General features: G+C 35.7%; 1 protein-coding gene across 1 annotated transcript; it reads right to left on the bottom strand.

Moving 5' to 3' along the window:
* Nucleotides 1,057–3,704, bottom strand: LOC109850505 (peroxidase 4-like). Its single transcript, XM_020420523.1, has 4 exons — nucleotides 3,459–3,704; nucleotides 2,976–3,167; nucleotides 2,726–2,891; nucleotides 1,057–1,665 (listed from the first exon to the last, which is right to left on the bottom strand). Exons 1-4 carry the CDS (start codon nucleotides 3,681–3,683, stop codon nucleotides 1,274–1,276), a joined length of 975 nt encoding a protein of 324 aa, XP_020276112.1. The 5' UTR covers nucleotides 3,684–3,704; the 3' UTR covers nucleotides 1,057–1,273.

The raw sequence follows: 13,047 nt of genomic DNA, 5'->3' as shown, positions 1-13,047 counted from the left end.
ACTGGGGGGAGATCGCGTTGTGCAGCTCGAGTATTGGTTCCTGGACTTGGTTAAGGGACTATAGTGAATGACTTTCGTGTCGCTCAGTTTTTTTGGAAAATTCGCCGAGGGTGGAAGAATTGAGAGAAATTACAGAAACTCAGAGAAAACGCGAGCCAGAGAGGTTGCGGTCGACCGGCGAGGGCGGTCGGACCGCAAACGTGCACGAAAGGCTCGATGGAATCAAAGCTCTGCGTGGCGGTAGTCGGACCGGTGCAGCGGTGACCGTGATCTGGTGACGGGTCGACCGGCGGGTTTCGACCGGAGGATGACTGTAGGATTTTCTCGCTGCTCGGGTTTGATGATTCGGTCGACCGGGTGCGGTCGAGCCGCAAGACCTGCGCGGCGGGCGACCGCCGCGTCGCACCGCGATGATCGTGGCTGGCTTTTAGGTTTTTGACCCGTTTCGTTTCTGTAAGTAGCTAATTCTAAAGCCTGATTTGTGTAGGGTATCGGGGGAGGGACGGATTTTGAGCGCCTCTAAGAGAGATTGTTGCAGTCAATTGTGTGTGAGAGCTGTTTGAGAGATCAAGGTACTTTGTTTTAGGGGTTTGGCTGAGAGATTGTAACCCTAGTTGTATTGGCCTTGATTCTGTATTCAGTAAAATTCCCCCCGCTTCCTGCCCCAGTAGACGTAGGCAACTTGCCGAACCACGTAAATTCTTTGTTCTTGCTGTGATTGTGGTTTGCATATTGTTTGTGCTTTACTTCGAGTTATTGTTCGTGTTGCCCTAGAGAGCTTCCGCCGCGCACAACAGTATTTTTATCCTATCTTGTTTTATGAATTTAATTTTTCATCCTCCAAATGGTGCTTTTAATGAATTTAATAAGGTCCAACATTGTATACTGCCATGAAGTTCATGAATATGGTGGGATGCAATAGAGGTTGCAAAATGCTTTCGGGTGCCTTTTGATGTGGGTCATATATTTTTATTAAGGGGATGAGAACCGTCAAAGATTAATTCGATTGAGTTAGCTAGGAATTTGCTACCGGGGGTTAATTTAATTAACAACACATCAAAATCATCGCATTTTCATTCTTTTCAATTCAGTCGCAAACCAGCACCAAATCTTAACACATCATCCCAACATTAAGACCTCCCTTGTTGCAGATGAGCAAGATTGCACCCAAAAAATAAAAGGAAAGAAACAAGAGGAAGAAGAAGAAGACTAGGAAGAAAATCTCACAATCACTAAGTACACTTGCAACATTTAATCAAACTCACACAACTATTTAATTAGTCTTCCTACAATTCTTCCTAACCTCTCCACTCGACCCTGTAAGTGGACTAATATCTCCCATATTGATCATAGCTGTAACAAAATCCGAGTTAAAGGTACTCGGATTGTTACTATAAGTAGTAACTTGAGAGCTCGTCGAGCCATTGTTAAAGAGTTCTTGGTCGGAGTGGAGGAGCCCCTTTTTGTTGACGAGGTTCTTGAAGTAGTTGTTGTCGAAGGTCGTCGGGGTCTGGAGGTCGAGGGGGGCGAGGTTGTTGTCGCCGGATGGGGAGGTGGCGGGGCAGTTGGACTGGAGGGAGTTGGCGAAGGAGGAGTCGATGTCGGTGTCGTTGTAGATGTGGGCTCTGAAGCTTGTGCACCTGGCTTGGCCTATTGTGTGCGCACCTACTCGTTTCGAGGAAAATAGATCAATACAAAATAAGGGGGCAGACTCAGGACAACCCTAGTTCAGATTAGTTCTAAACTGGTTAAGTTCTTGTCCGGTTATTTATCAAACTAGGATTAATCATCATTTGATTATTATAGCTATAATGATGTGGCTATGAGCCTACTTATATTATGTAGGTTATTTGGTTAACACTTATACCATCTAAACCGCAGACGTTGTTATCTTTCTTGTGCTAAATTTAGGATGTGTTTGGTTAAAAGTGATTAGAAGTAGTTGCACGAATCTCGAAGTTGGATGATTCAATAATTAATATTTCCTTAATGCACATTTAATAAAGTTATGGACCGCAAACCATTTCATGCCTTTTCTAATTGACAAGGCTAGTGAGTTCAAGGTACCATAAGGGTAGTGAAAGTGAAAACCTTTGGCTAACCAAGCCTTTTTTAAAAAGTTAAAAGAGTTCGAGCACTTTTGGCAATGTCGGATGAGTTGGATCCAAATATGGCCTTCTCAGGTCTAGAACTTGGACCAGTTGAAGAAGACGGCTTATTACTTTACGGGGTCAATCAGTCGCCTCCAATTGCGAGACCACTGTAAAGCTAAGTAATTAGATTGAGACATTATAATTAACATTATTTCTAGATCTAGATTCTTATGCAGGTGACACGCTAAACAAAAATCTTAAAGTTAGTCTATCTAACCGTTAAAGACAAAAGTCCGAAGTTAGATGAGGGTTAAGGATTATGTTTCTATATACTAATATGTTCTTGCGGGTAACATCGAAAACCCTTTTAAATGGAATGAAACCTAGACTCATTTAATGGTGTCAATTTTTAGAAAATCCGCTTTAAATTTGTGGCTGATAGGATTTAAATTTGGGTTGTTCTGACACCATTTTAAAATTTAGTTCTTTAGCCATTACACCAAAACTCTAAAATTATGGTGAGGATCGATTATTATATATTTAGATTCTAACAAAAAAATTACAATTAAAGCCACAATCAATAGCAAATTCCAAGTTTTTATTGACAGCAAGAAGATGAAAAAAATTTATACCTGAAAGTGCAACCATGTCCTTAGTTGAGAGACCCTGAGCTGAAAACTTAGAGATGAGATTACTAAGACTTAGAGATGGAGCAGGAATATTATTGTTAGCTCCACTTAAGCTTGCAGTCTTTGAATCCCTTCTTCCCAATTTCACATTCCAAGTTGGCCCTCCAAGCTACAAATTATGAATATAAATTTAAATAAAGCAATGTATTTGTTAACTAAATTAAACAATCCAAAATTAATCATGTTAACTCACAATGACCACAGAGTCTCTAGCAGTCACTGCCAGGATATCGGCACAAGAGACTGCACCAGGACATGCATTCTCCACTGCGGTTTTGATATTGTCGATCACATCAAATCCTCTGACTGAGTTACTGTTTGGATTTGCGGTTTTCTCCCCTGTAAAGTTTGCAGTATCGTCTAAGAGCAACGATCCATCGCAACCCTATGATGCCATAGAAATACATGTAACATACTGCTTTCTTATAAAGAAATAGCGTGTATAGGTTGGCAGCTGATTTTGCTAAATTAGCTGAAAAGATATGAGATATAGATGAGACCTCACTAATCATATCATAAGCGTCGGCCTCATCATTCCTCATCTCTTCTAATAACTCATTTAGCAAAATGAGCCATCGGTCTGTATCCAACAATTCCCTATGGCGGTCGTACAATTAAATGAAACATAATGAAAAGAGGAATGAAGTGCATTGACATGTAATAACGATATTCGTACATTAACGAAGCAATCATGAAAGAAGAGACGAAGGAGTGAGGCGCCCATTCGCGTCTCATTTGAGATAGCTGATTGAACTACCGGCTTAATTGTGGAGAGGAGATTGGGGCATGAAGTTGAGTAGAAGTTCGTAGTAAGCTGAGCTGAGGAGTTCCCCAGCAAGAGAAAGAACACCAAGGCAATAGGAGCAAACGACGCGAAGAACGAAGAAGCCATTGTGATCATTAACTGATCTTAATAAGTCAAAAGATCAAGGCTTGAGAAAGAACTTGAGAAGCTTGGGTTATTTATAGTAGCAAAAGGAGAGGGTTGCATATGCATGGCCCCCACTCACCTTCGTGGGTCAACTTGCATACCTAATCCCTGGAAGATTTTGTATGGGGATCAAAAGGAAGAAAAGGCATTCACATTGATACAATTGAAAAGTGCCACCCGATGGTTGTTAATAATTAATACTAGTGATAGTGATAATAAAGATTGAAGCATTTGTATGCCTATTTGCCTACATACATAGAGTAGAATGCTCTACTATTCTATGATATGGAATGCATGGTCAAAGGAATTGGAGGCAAGGAATCACAATACATAATAGAAGGGCTAGTAGCGACTTTTATTTTTGAGACATTGTGAGAGTCAATATGAAGGTTTGTTGCATATTTCTCAAAGCAAAGGTAAAATTTTCTTACATAGGTATTTAGTGGTAGTTGAAGAAATTAACCAAATGATTGCTAATAATTGTAAACTAAGATAGTGTCCAATATGTAGCCTAAAAAATGTTGGGTCTTCATATGGTAGATAGAACTTGATTCACCAATTAACCTTATTTCAGAATGGGCATTATAGCACTTATTTCCGTTGAAAGCTCTGATTTAATTTTAAGAAAAAGTGGATAAGCAATTTGCCTAAGGTTGGTTTTCTTCAATTAAGGGGGCAAAACTTTGTTCACTAGGAAAAAACTCTTAGCTCCGTAGTTAGGTGAGGGCTTAAGTTGAAAAGGTAGAAGCTTAGAAAAACTCCATAAGTTTAAAGTTTGTTAGGAAGTAGAAATCTTGAAGCAAAAGCAGAGGTAATTTTAATACAAAAGGTAGGTACATGCCTTAGAATGATTGGTGGATTCTATTTAAAATATTAGATCCTCTGCATTTGCAATTAATATTCGTGATATCTAGAAAATAATAATCATTTACACAAAAATGAAATTCGGAAGTTAAAAGAAAACACAGAAATGGCACATTTCTTTCTAAAATGTAATATTATTCTCACCGGAAGTTTCAGTAATTAGATGGCTATTCACGATTTTGTGTTAAGTGTGAGCTTTTGCTTAGGAAAGAGACATAATATATGATTTAGTCTCGCATTGGAAAAACTCATGACTGAAATAAGATTATAACACTATAGATTTTTTTTAATAAATAATCCAGCATAGAATTGAACTCAAGACCGTAAAAGTCATATTGGTACCTCCAAACCATCAATGTCACTCATCATGAGTGATATAGAGAGTTATTCAGGCATATCTTTTCTCATTACAGAGTAACTCATTTTGAACTACTAATAAAAAATTAAAGCATTGCTCTACCTAAAGATGAATATAATAGATTTTATTAAACGCATTAATCTCTTTGAACGTACGATTTACAACAGGGTCTAAAAGACTTCTAAATTGGCATATGAGCAACCAGGGGCAAAACAAGACAAGATGATAACGTGTTTCCAACTTATCAATTGCCCATGCAAACCTCAAGGATTTTTTAAAAAAACTTCATTTCTAAAGTAATTTTCGGTCAGTTAATTCGAACATATATTTGTTTACTTGTTACATTTTAACTAACCTTGTCACCTAATTCACATCACGAAATGTGTTAATATTTTAAATAATTTTTCATTTGCTTCAAATTGAAGACTCGATCTGCTGTTTGTCTTTTTATGATTTTATATATAGGTGTCTAGAAAATTTGACTTCAAAAAGATTGCTTTTATTGGTCAAAAGCTACTGATTATTAGCATATAGTAGGTGGAGAACATATAAAGAAAAAAGATTCAACTCATTTATGCATGTTTGATTCTTTATGAGCAAGAAAGAGACTTAATCCCAGAATAATTGTCTCACTTTTAAGGACTGAGTCATATTCGATGAGGTAAATTAAGCTTTAAGTCTTCGATTTAGATGCTAATCAAAAGTTAGTTATGCATGAATAAGATTACATAAAGTATTAAGTTAAAAAGATTTAATCATGGAGTTGTCTATGTTATGACAAACTCCCCAGGATAAGAAAATATCAATCACATGAGAGCACGAAAAATATCAAGAACATACGAACACAAAGATATATGTGATTCAGCTTGTAGCCGACATCCACAGGTGAAGGAGGAGAAAACTTTACCAAATTGTGAGGAATACAAAGCGGATCTCTCAATCACACAATCCTAAATAACACACCAAAAGCCTAATACAACTCTCAACTAAAGGAACAAAATAAAAGAATATCAAATAGGCTTCACAAAAGAACTCTCTCTTATTGATTGGTGCTCTGAAGATTGATGATTATAATTGGCTTAAAAGATCGTATTCTTATATAGCCTTAAAGATCCAAACTCATTGTTGTCTACGGAATAAGAGTTCTAATAAAAATAGAAGTCCACATGCCCTAAAATCCAACAAGAGTCTATGTAGGAATAAACCTATAATATGATTGGTTGTGCAAAGTCTAATGTAAGTAGAACTCTTGATCAAAACAAACCAAGCCATAAAAGGAACTCCCAAAGCAATATGGATTTGAGTATTTGAGGCAGCCTATAACAAATCTCCACATTGACTCAAATACGTAGAAGATTCCTCACATCAAAATAAGCTAACTTACTCACCTTCTTCAATAGCCCCACATGGCATCTAAGTGTACCACGTATCGATCAAGTCCAAGCCCGGCTTGAACTTGCTAACTGAAAGAGACCTCCTCAACAAATCAATTGAATTGTCTGCACGACAACCGTAAATATTAGCGAAGTCATCACCTGAAGTAGCTCGTGAATAGCTGAAGGGCACAAAATTATCAACCAACAATGCATAAGCTACCATATCTTCATATCTTCATGGTGGTCGGATATCTCGTCTAGACCGATCTCTAGCTATAGTGTATTCTCGCTCTTCCTGCAGCTGCTGAGGTGCTTCATCTACTTGAACGGAATCTGGCTGCTGAACTCCCGTAAGGAGACATCGGATCAGGACACCACAACCTAAAACCCTTAACACCCGATGCATAACCTAGGAATATGCACTTCTTCGCTCGCGGCTCAAATTTCCCTTGACTAACATGCACATATGTAGGGCAACTAAATATTCTAAATATTAGAATAATCCGCAGGCTTACCAGACAAAACCTCCTCTAGATTTTTACTGTTAGACCCTAATGCCACTAGGAAAAAACCCTAGTGGGGAGTGAATAGGGTTTATGCTAATCTAATCTGATTTAATGCTAATTAAAACTAATTAACAAATATCCTAGTACTTTAGATATGCAACAAGATATATGCAAGGATAAACAATATAAACAAGGGTGATATAAATTATAAACAAACAAGAGTAATAGTGCATAAATAAACCAACACAAACACAAGAAAATGATCACGGAGTTTGGTACTTCCGACCTACGTCTCCGCTCCCCACTCCCGAGGAGAAATCCACTATTACACCGGGTTTTTAACGCTCACCCGAAAATATTTACACCACACAATATCGTCAACGCTCATCGATCAACGTTCATAATCAATTACAATGTAACTACACAAATCCCACCATAAGTGTTGGCCTCTCACGTGTCTCCCTCAAGTGTTCGGAATTACTACCTCTCACTAGGCTTTACTACCGACGCCACTCCTCCTGGGACCGACCACGTCTCTCACCTCTACATTCCTCTTGGTGTACTTGTGCAATACAATGTGATCTCACAAATGAAATCTCAATAATAAATAATTTGTTCTCTAAACAAGGTGAGAACTCAATTAAGACCAACTCAATGTTGCAATCTCACAACCCCAAATATACTATGTATGAAAATACTAAAAGCTCATTATGGGTGTGTGTGTGTGACAAAGAGATAAATCAAAACTAAACTCAATGTAATTCTAGCTAATAGAAATTATAATCAAAGCAAATAAATAACTAGAAAAGAGTTTAGAAAACTTCTCTAATGAATGACAAGAAAGAGAGGGAGATGAGTTGAATACCCAAACACCAAAGGATGATCTCCTTAAGCTCTTGTGAAATTTTTTTTCACAAAACCAAAACTTGAAACAAACTTGAAACCCTTAAACAAACTTGTAAAACTCTTTTAAAACTTTTCTCTTGTATATGTTAGGTCTGAGGTATGAGGGGTATATGTAGGACACCACAAAACCAAGAAGAAACCAAGAAAACCCAGCAAAAAGATAAAAATTAGAAAACTAGAAAAACTAATCGTTGGGCCGTCAGTCAACTGATGTTGTTCATCAGTCGACTAATGAGCTGATCGTTAGAGTCAGCCCAACATCTCATCGGTCGACTGTTGACCTCGTCAGTCGACTAATGTCCTCGTCAGTCGACTGATGAACTCGTCAGTTGACTGATCAGTCGACTAACTAAGAAATAGAAACTTATTATAATTCCAGGCGATTTCTTTAGTCGACTGAACACTTACATCAGTCGACTGATAACATAATATCAGCCTGTTTAAAATAACTAATCTGATTTTTAAACTTTTTTTAAAAATAGCATATAAATTTAGAAAAATGTAAAACTTTGGGGAATGCTTGTAAACATGATAATGAACATGTTAGAAAAAGAATTTTTTAAATTACATCTCCCAAAAAAGAAATCTCTTGATTTTACAAAAATGTTCAAAACATGAAAACTTGAAATACTTGAAATTTGATGTTTTGACATAAACCAAAGTTTTGAAAACTCTTGTATGACTTTATATACTTGGGAAAAGATATACACTAGTGTTGTCAAGTCCATAAACCGAAAAACAAAATCTTTTCTCAAAAATACATATACTATGCAATAAAACATAATTTTATTAAATTAAATAAACTTGATATTGATGAAATCATATATAAGCATATAAACATAAAACAAGTATGTATTTTCCAATTATATTCATTTGTTTTATATTTAAACTAAAAAATATAAAACCAAAACAATTACCCAAGCTTGATAGATCTTCATTGAGCTCTTCTTGGTAAACTTGTGGATGAAGCTTGAACTTGAATCTTTAATTTAAATTGTATTGCTTCACTCCACTATTCCGCTAATCTCAATTGGATATGATCGTTATGCCACAATTTCATCCAACCTCCAACTCATTGTTTATCTACAATAGATAAAAAAAACACAAATACTAGACAAACAATATTAGTCATAAATTATTTATTAAAACATTATCAAAATAAAAAGGCCAACAATCTCCCCCTTTTTGATAATGACAAACAATTTACGCAAAGAATATATAAAATATATAATAAAACACAATACTCATAAATATACTCACAAACCACTTGTTTCTCCCCCTTTGGCAACATAAAAAACAGGGAAAATAAAATAATGAAGAGAGCGAAGGCCCCCCCTACCTATAAGCACGGTGAGTATAAAAACAATAAAAGAAATAGGGATGGCTCCCCTATCAAAATGCCTTATGGAATGCCTTATGGAATATATGAAATGAAGACCAAGGTAAACATATATTAGCAAGCAAGATGAAAACATGTTTAAGCAAAATTCACATACAAAAATACAATGATAACACATATGGATGTATCATTATGGAAGAGTGTGTCTCAAAGCAACGATTTAAAAACAAAACCTAATCAAAGAGCAATTTATGAAATCAAGAGAATGAAAAACATGAGAATCATGAAAAAATATTTTCAAATGAAAATAAATCATGAGAACCATGACAATCATAGCACTCATGAGAATCCAAATGAAAAACAAATCACTCTTATGAAATCATAAATCAAATAAAATCCCATAAAAATAAATTAATATGAATTTTCGAATAAAAGACAAGAGAGGCAATCATATAAACATATCAAGCTCTTAAGCTTGTTCCAACCCATATAAACATATAGCACCAGCTAAAAATGATTGGACATAGATAACCAATAAATCCCGGGGGTTGCTTAAACACAAACCTGTAATCAAAATCAAAGTCAATAAAATCAAAACAAAAGAATTAACCAAAAAAAATTGTTTTCATTTACAAAAATTTCAAAACACGTTTTTCAAAAACCAAGAAATGAAAAATAAAAACACTAAAAATCTTGGTTTAAAATTAAAAATATTTTGGCACCCAATCATTCTTGATGCTGAAGGATTTAGGGAAATGACCCCTAGCATTTGAGTTCAAGACCCTTGGGTTATGAATCCATTTGGGTGTGTATAGTGCACGAACGCGGTCAAAACAAAAATTATACAAGTGACCTTTCCGATTGCAATAAGTACAATTAAAGAGGCTCATTTGATTTTGTTAACCATAAACTTGTGCACGAGGAACATTTGCGAACATAGATTGTCTTTTAAAATTATTTTTCAAATGTGAAACATTATTAAACAAACATGGTTTATTTGAAGAATTTGGTAAAATTGAACCTTTCTTAAATCAAAATAAAACTTTGCCAAATGGCCAAATCTACCATAAAAATTACATTTATACACACTAGCATGCTTATGATGAACTTTGGATGCATGTGCATGTGTGTGGGATAAAAAAAACTTAATGAGATGCACAATGAGCATTAGCATTTTATGTTTGTGTGCATCATAGCAAAATTTAGATAAATGGTCTTTATGACCACAAATGGAGCACTTGTAAACTTTGCTATATATGTGTATAATGAGTGGATGATTTTGCATTAGACATGACACACATTTCTACAAGTTTCTTATGATTAACAATGCATAATTAAGAGTTGAATCTAAAGAGGTAATATGATTTTTAACATCATTCAACTCATCATTAGGCACATATGTATTAACATTAGAAGTATAACATATATGATCATTTCTAAAAGAATTAAACTCATTTCTAATGTTCTCTACTTCTAATATGGCATTATTTTTAGCATGAGATAAGCTAGAAATGGATGAGGTTAATTTTTTATTTTCCAAATTTAACAAGTCATTGTTTTCTTTAAGCATAATATTTTCTTTTGCAATGACATCAAATTTGGACACTATAGCTCCTCATGATCGGATTTTAATGCAACATGCTTGCTTTTTAAATTAACAAAATTATTATGCAACTTATTGTAGGCATGCATTAATCTATCATATGCACAAGCAAGTTCACTAATAGTTGGTTCACTATCAGAATCGGAATCGCTTACCACACTAGGGCTATTGTGACGCCCCTGGGTTCACACAATGCTGCAGTCCAAGGTGAAACCAAGAATGTCAAACATGTCATGCACCATACCGTGCAATAACATATTTCACCATCACAATTACTATCTCTCTAGTAGAGTTAATAACAGGTGTAGGTACAAAAGCAAGTAAAAGATATCTCTCTAGTAGAGTTAATAACAGGTGTAGGTACAAAAGCAAGTAAAAGATAATACAAGAGTCAACTAATGAAATAATAGAGATCAAATTAATATTCCATCATCTAACATACTAAAATACAAGTCAATGTCTGAAATAAATAAACTGGAGTTTCTCAACAAGTCTCAAATATAAAATGTCTGGATTAGGGAAAATAAGGCACACAACCTTTACAACTTCTAGAATAAAACCCTTAAATGTCTAAACAAAAGTCTACAGTGGAGCTCAAAAGAAAAATATAACTAAAATAGACAGCTAAATTACTAAAGTGTATCGCCATCAACCTGCGACTCTCCGGGCACCTGGCTCGTTACCTGAAAGGGGAGGGATAACGAGCATCAAAGCGCTAGCGAGCAACATCACAACCAACCCCAAGGGATAGGGCTCGTTGTATACAAAAAATACAATTAATACATATATATACATAAAATCACTAATCCTATTAAAAAATTACAACACGAGCATAGTTACGTCGAGCGAAATAATCCAAACAAGGAAACCCTCATGTATATACCTTGTAGCTCAAATTGTAAATCCCTAACAATAAGTGGATTTTAGTATTTAGGAAATTACAACACGAGCATAGGTACGTCGAGCGAAATAATCCAAACAAGGAAACCCTCATGTATATACATTGTATCTCAAATTGTAAATCCCTAAACACCAAACCCGAAATCTAATACAGGAACAATAATAAAAGGAAGACAAGCCATCTCAGAACTTAAAATACTGTGTCATGTCACATCTCACATAAGTGTCATGTCCAGCCTATGTAAGTATAAGTGTTATACTCAAGGTCTAAACTGGTGTCCAACACATGAACTAAAACTAGATGTAGTGGATGTCTAACACATGGACTGCATATGTAAATTGTCCAACACATGGACTGAGAAATGAATGTCCAACACATGGATTGAACGTGATAAATGTCCAACACATGGACTACACATAATAATTGCCCAACACATGGACTAAATGAAATATATGAAAATATGCATATACACTACTTCCGCACGTGCCTCGGTGTGCTAACCTAGACTCGTGTCCGCAAGTCATCTCACATGCAGAGATTTAAAATAAACATAAATTTCTAATAATAGATATTCGAGGCGACTCCTCGTTCACATAGAAGTACGCAATAACAGTAAACATGCCCAAGAGTTTCGGTTAAAACGAAACAACTCAAACAGGTCCAAATCGAGGAAAACTAGAAATTTCCTCGTCAGTCGACTCATGAGTCGACTAGGATCATCGGTCGACTCATTGGTCGACTGGTCAGACAGAAAAGAAGAAAAGCTAGAAATTCCCGTCAATCGACTCATTGGTCGACTCATCAGTCGACTCATAAGTCAACTGATAAATCGACTGATAGGTCGACTGAGCCGCCAGATTTATAGTTTTCGTGCACATGATGTTTATTTGTAAAATCATTATATCTCAGGCATAATATTATATGTTCTAACAAATATGAATCAGTTTAAAATGACAACTTAATATGTAAAATCATCACCAAAAATCCAAAACATGTATACACATGATTTAAACATTTTATAGACAATGAATCGGAACTTTAATCTCTTATTAAAGTGGTTTCAGATCTAGATCTTTGTATTAAGAATCGTTGGTGAGCTTTTTATAAACTGAAAATTTTATTTCTCGCATCATATGCTATAAATATCTTCTTTTATACACAAAATAATGATTTAGGCTCAATAAATCCAAAATAAAACTCAATAAAATCATACAAACAGTGGTTATAGGGCTGGGCGAGATGTTATTTGCCTTTGGTATGTTGCAAAACTCCTGAATCCGTGAGAGAATGATCCCCTTCGCTGCACCGCGCCAAAAACCAGCTGTAATTCCTCTGAAAAATTCCCCAAAAATCACCAAACACGAAGCTAGGGTTTGAGGGGAGAGAGGGGGCTAGGGTTTCTGGGAGATCTGATGGGTTTTGGGGTTGGTTTCGGGTAAAAGAAATTATATATGAGCGGTCAAACCCGAAACAAAACCGAA

Source organism: Asparagus officinalis, chromosome 7, assembly GCF_001876935.1.
Source record: "Asparagus officinalis chromosome 7, Aspof.V1, whole genome shotgun sequence".
NCBI lineage: Eukaryota > Viridiplantae > Streptophyta > Magnoliopsida > Asparagales > Asparagaceae > Asparagus > Asparagus officinalis.
Note: the sequence above shows the minus strand (reverse complement) of the source record. Positions and strands in the feature narration are given on the sequence as shown.

Bases quoted from the DNA above. Each gene is read 5' to 3' on its own strand.
- LOC109850505 (XM_020420523.1), bottom strand. From the start codon at position 3,683: ATGATCACAATGGCTTCTTCGTTCTTCGCGTCGTTTGCTCCTATTGCC. The intron at 3,168-3,458 runs GTACGAATATCG...ATGGCATCATAG, and splicing joins TTCATGATTGCTTCGTTAAT to GGTTGCGATGGATCGTTGCT. The intron at 1,666-2,725 runs GTATAAATTTTT...CGAAACGAGTAG, and splicing joins GGACATGGTTGCACTTTCAG to GTGCGCACACAATAGGCCAA.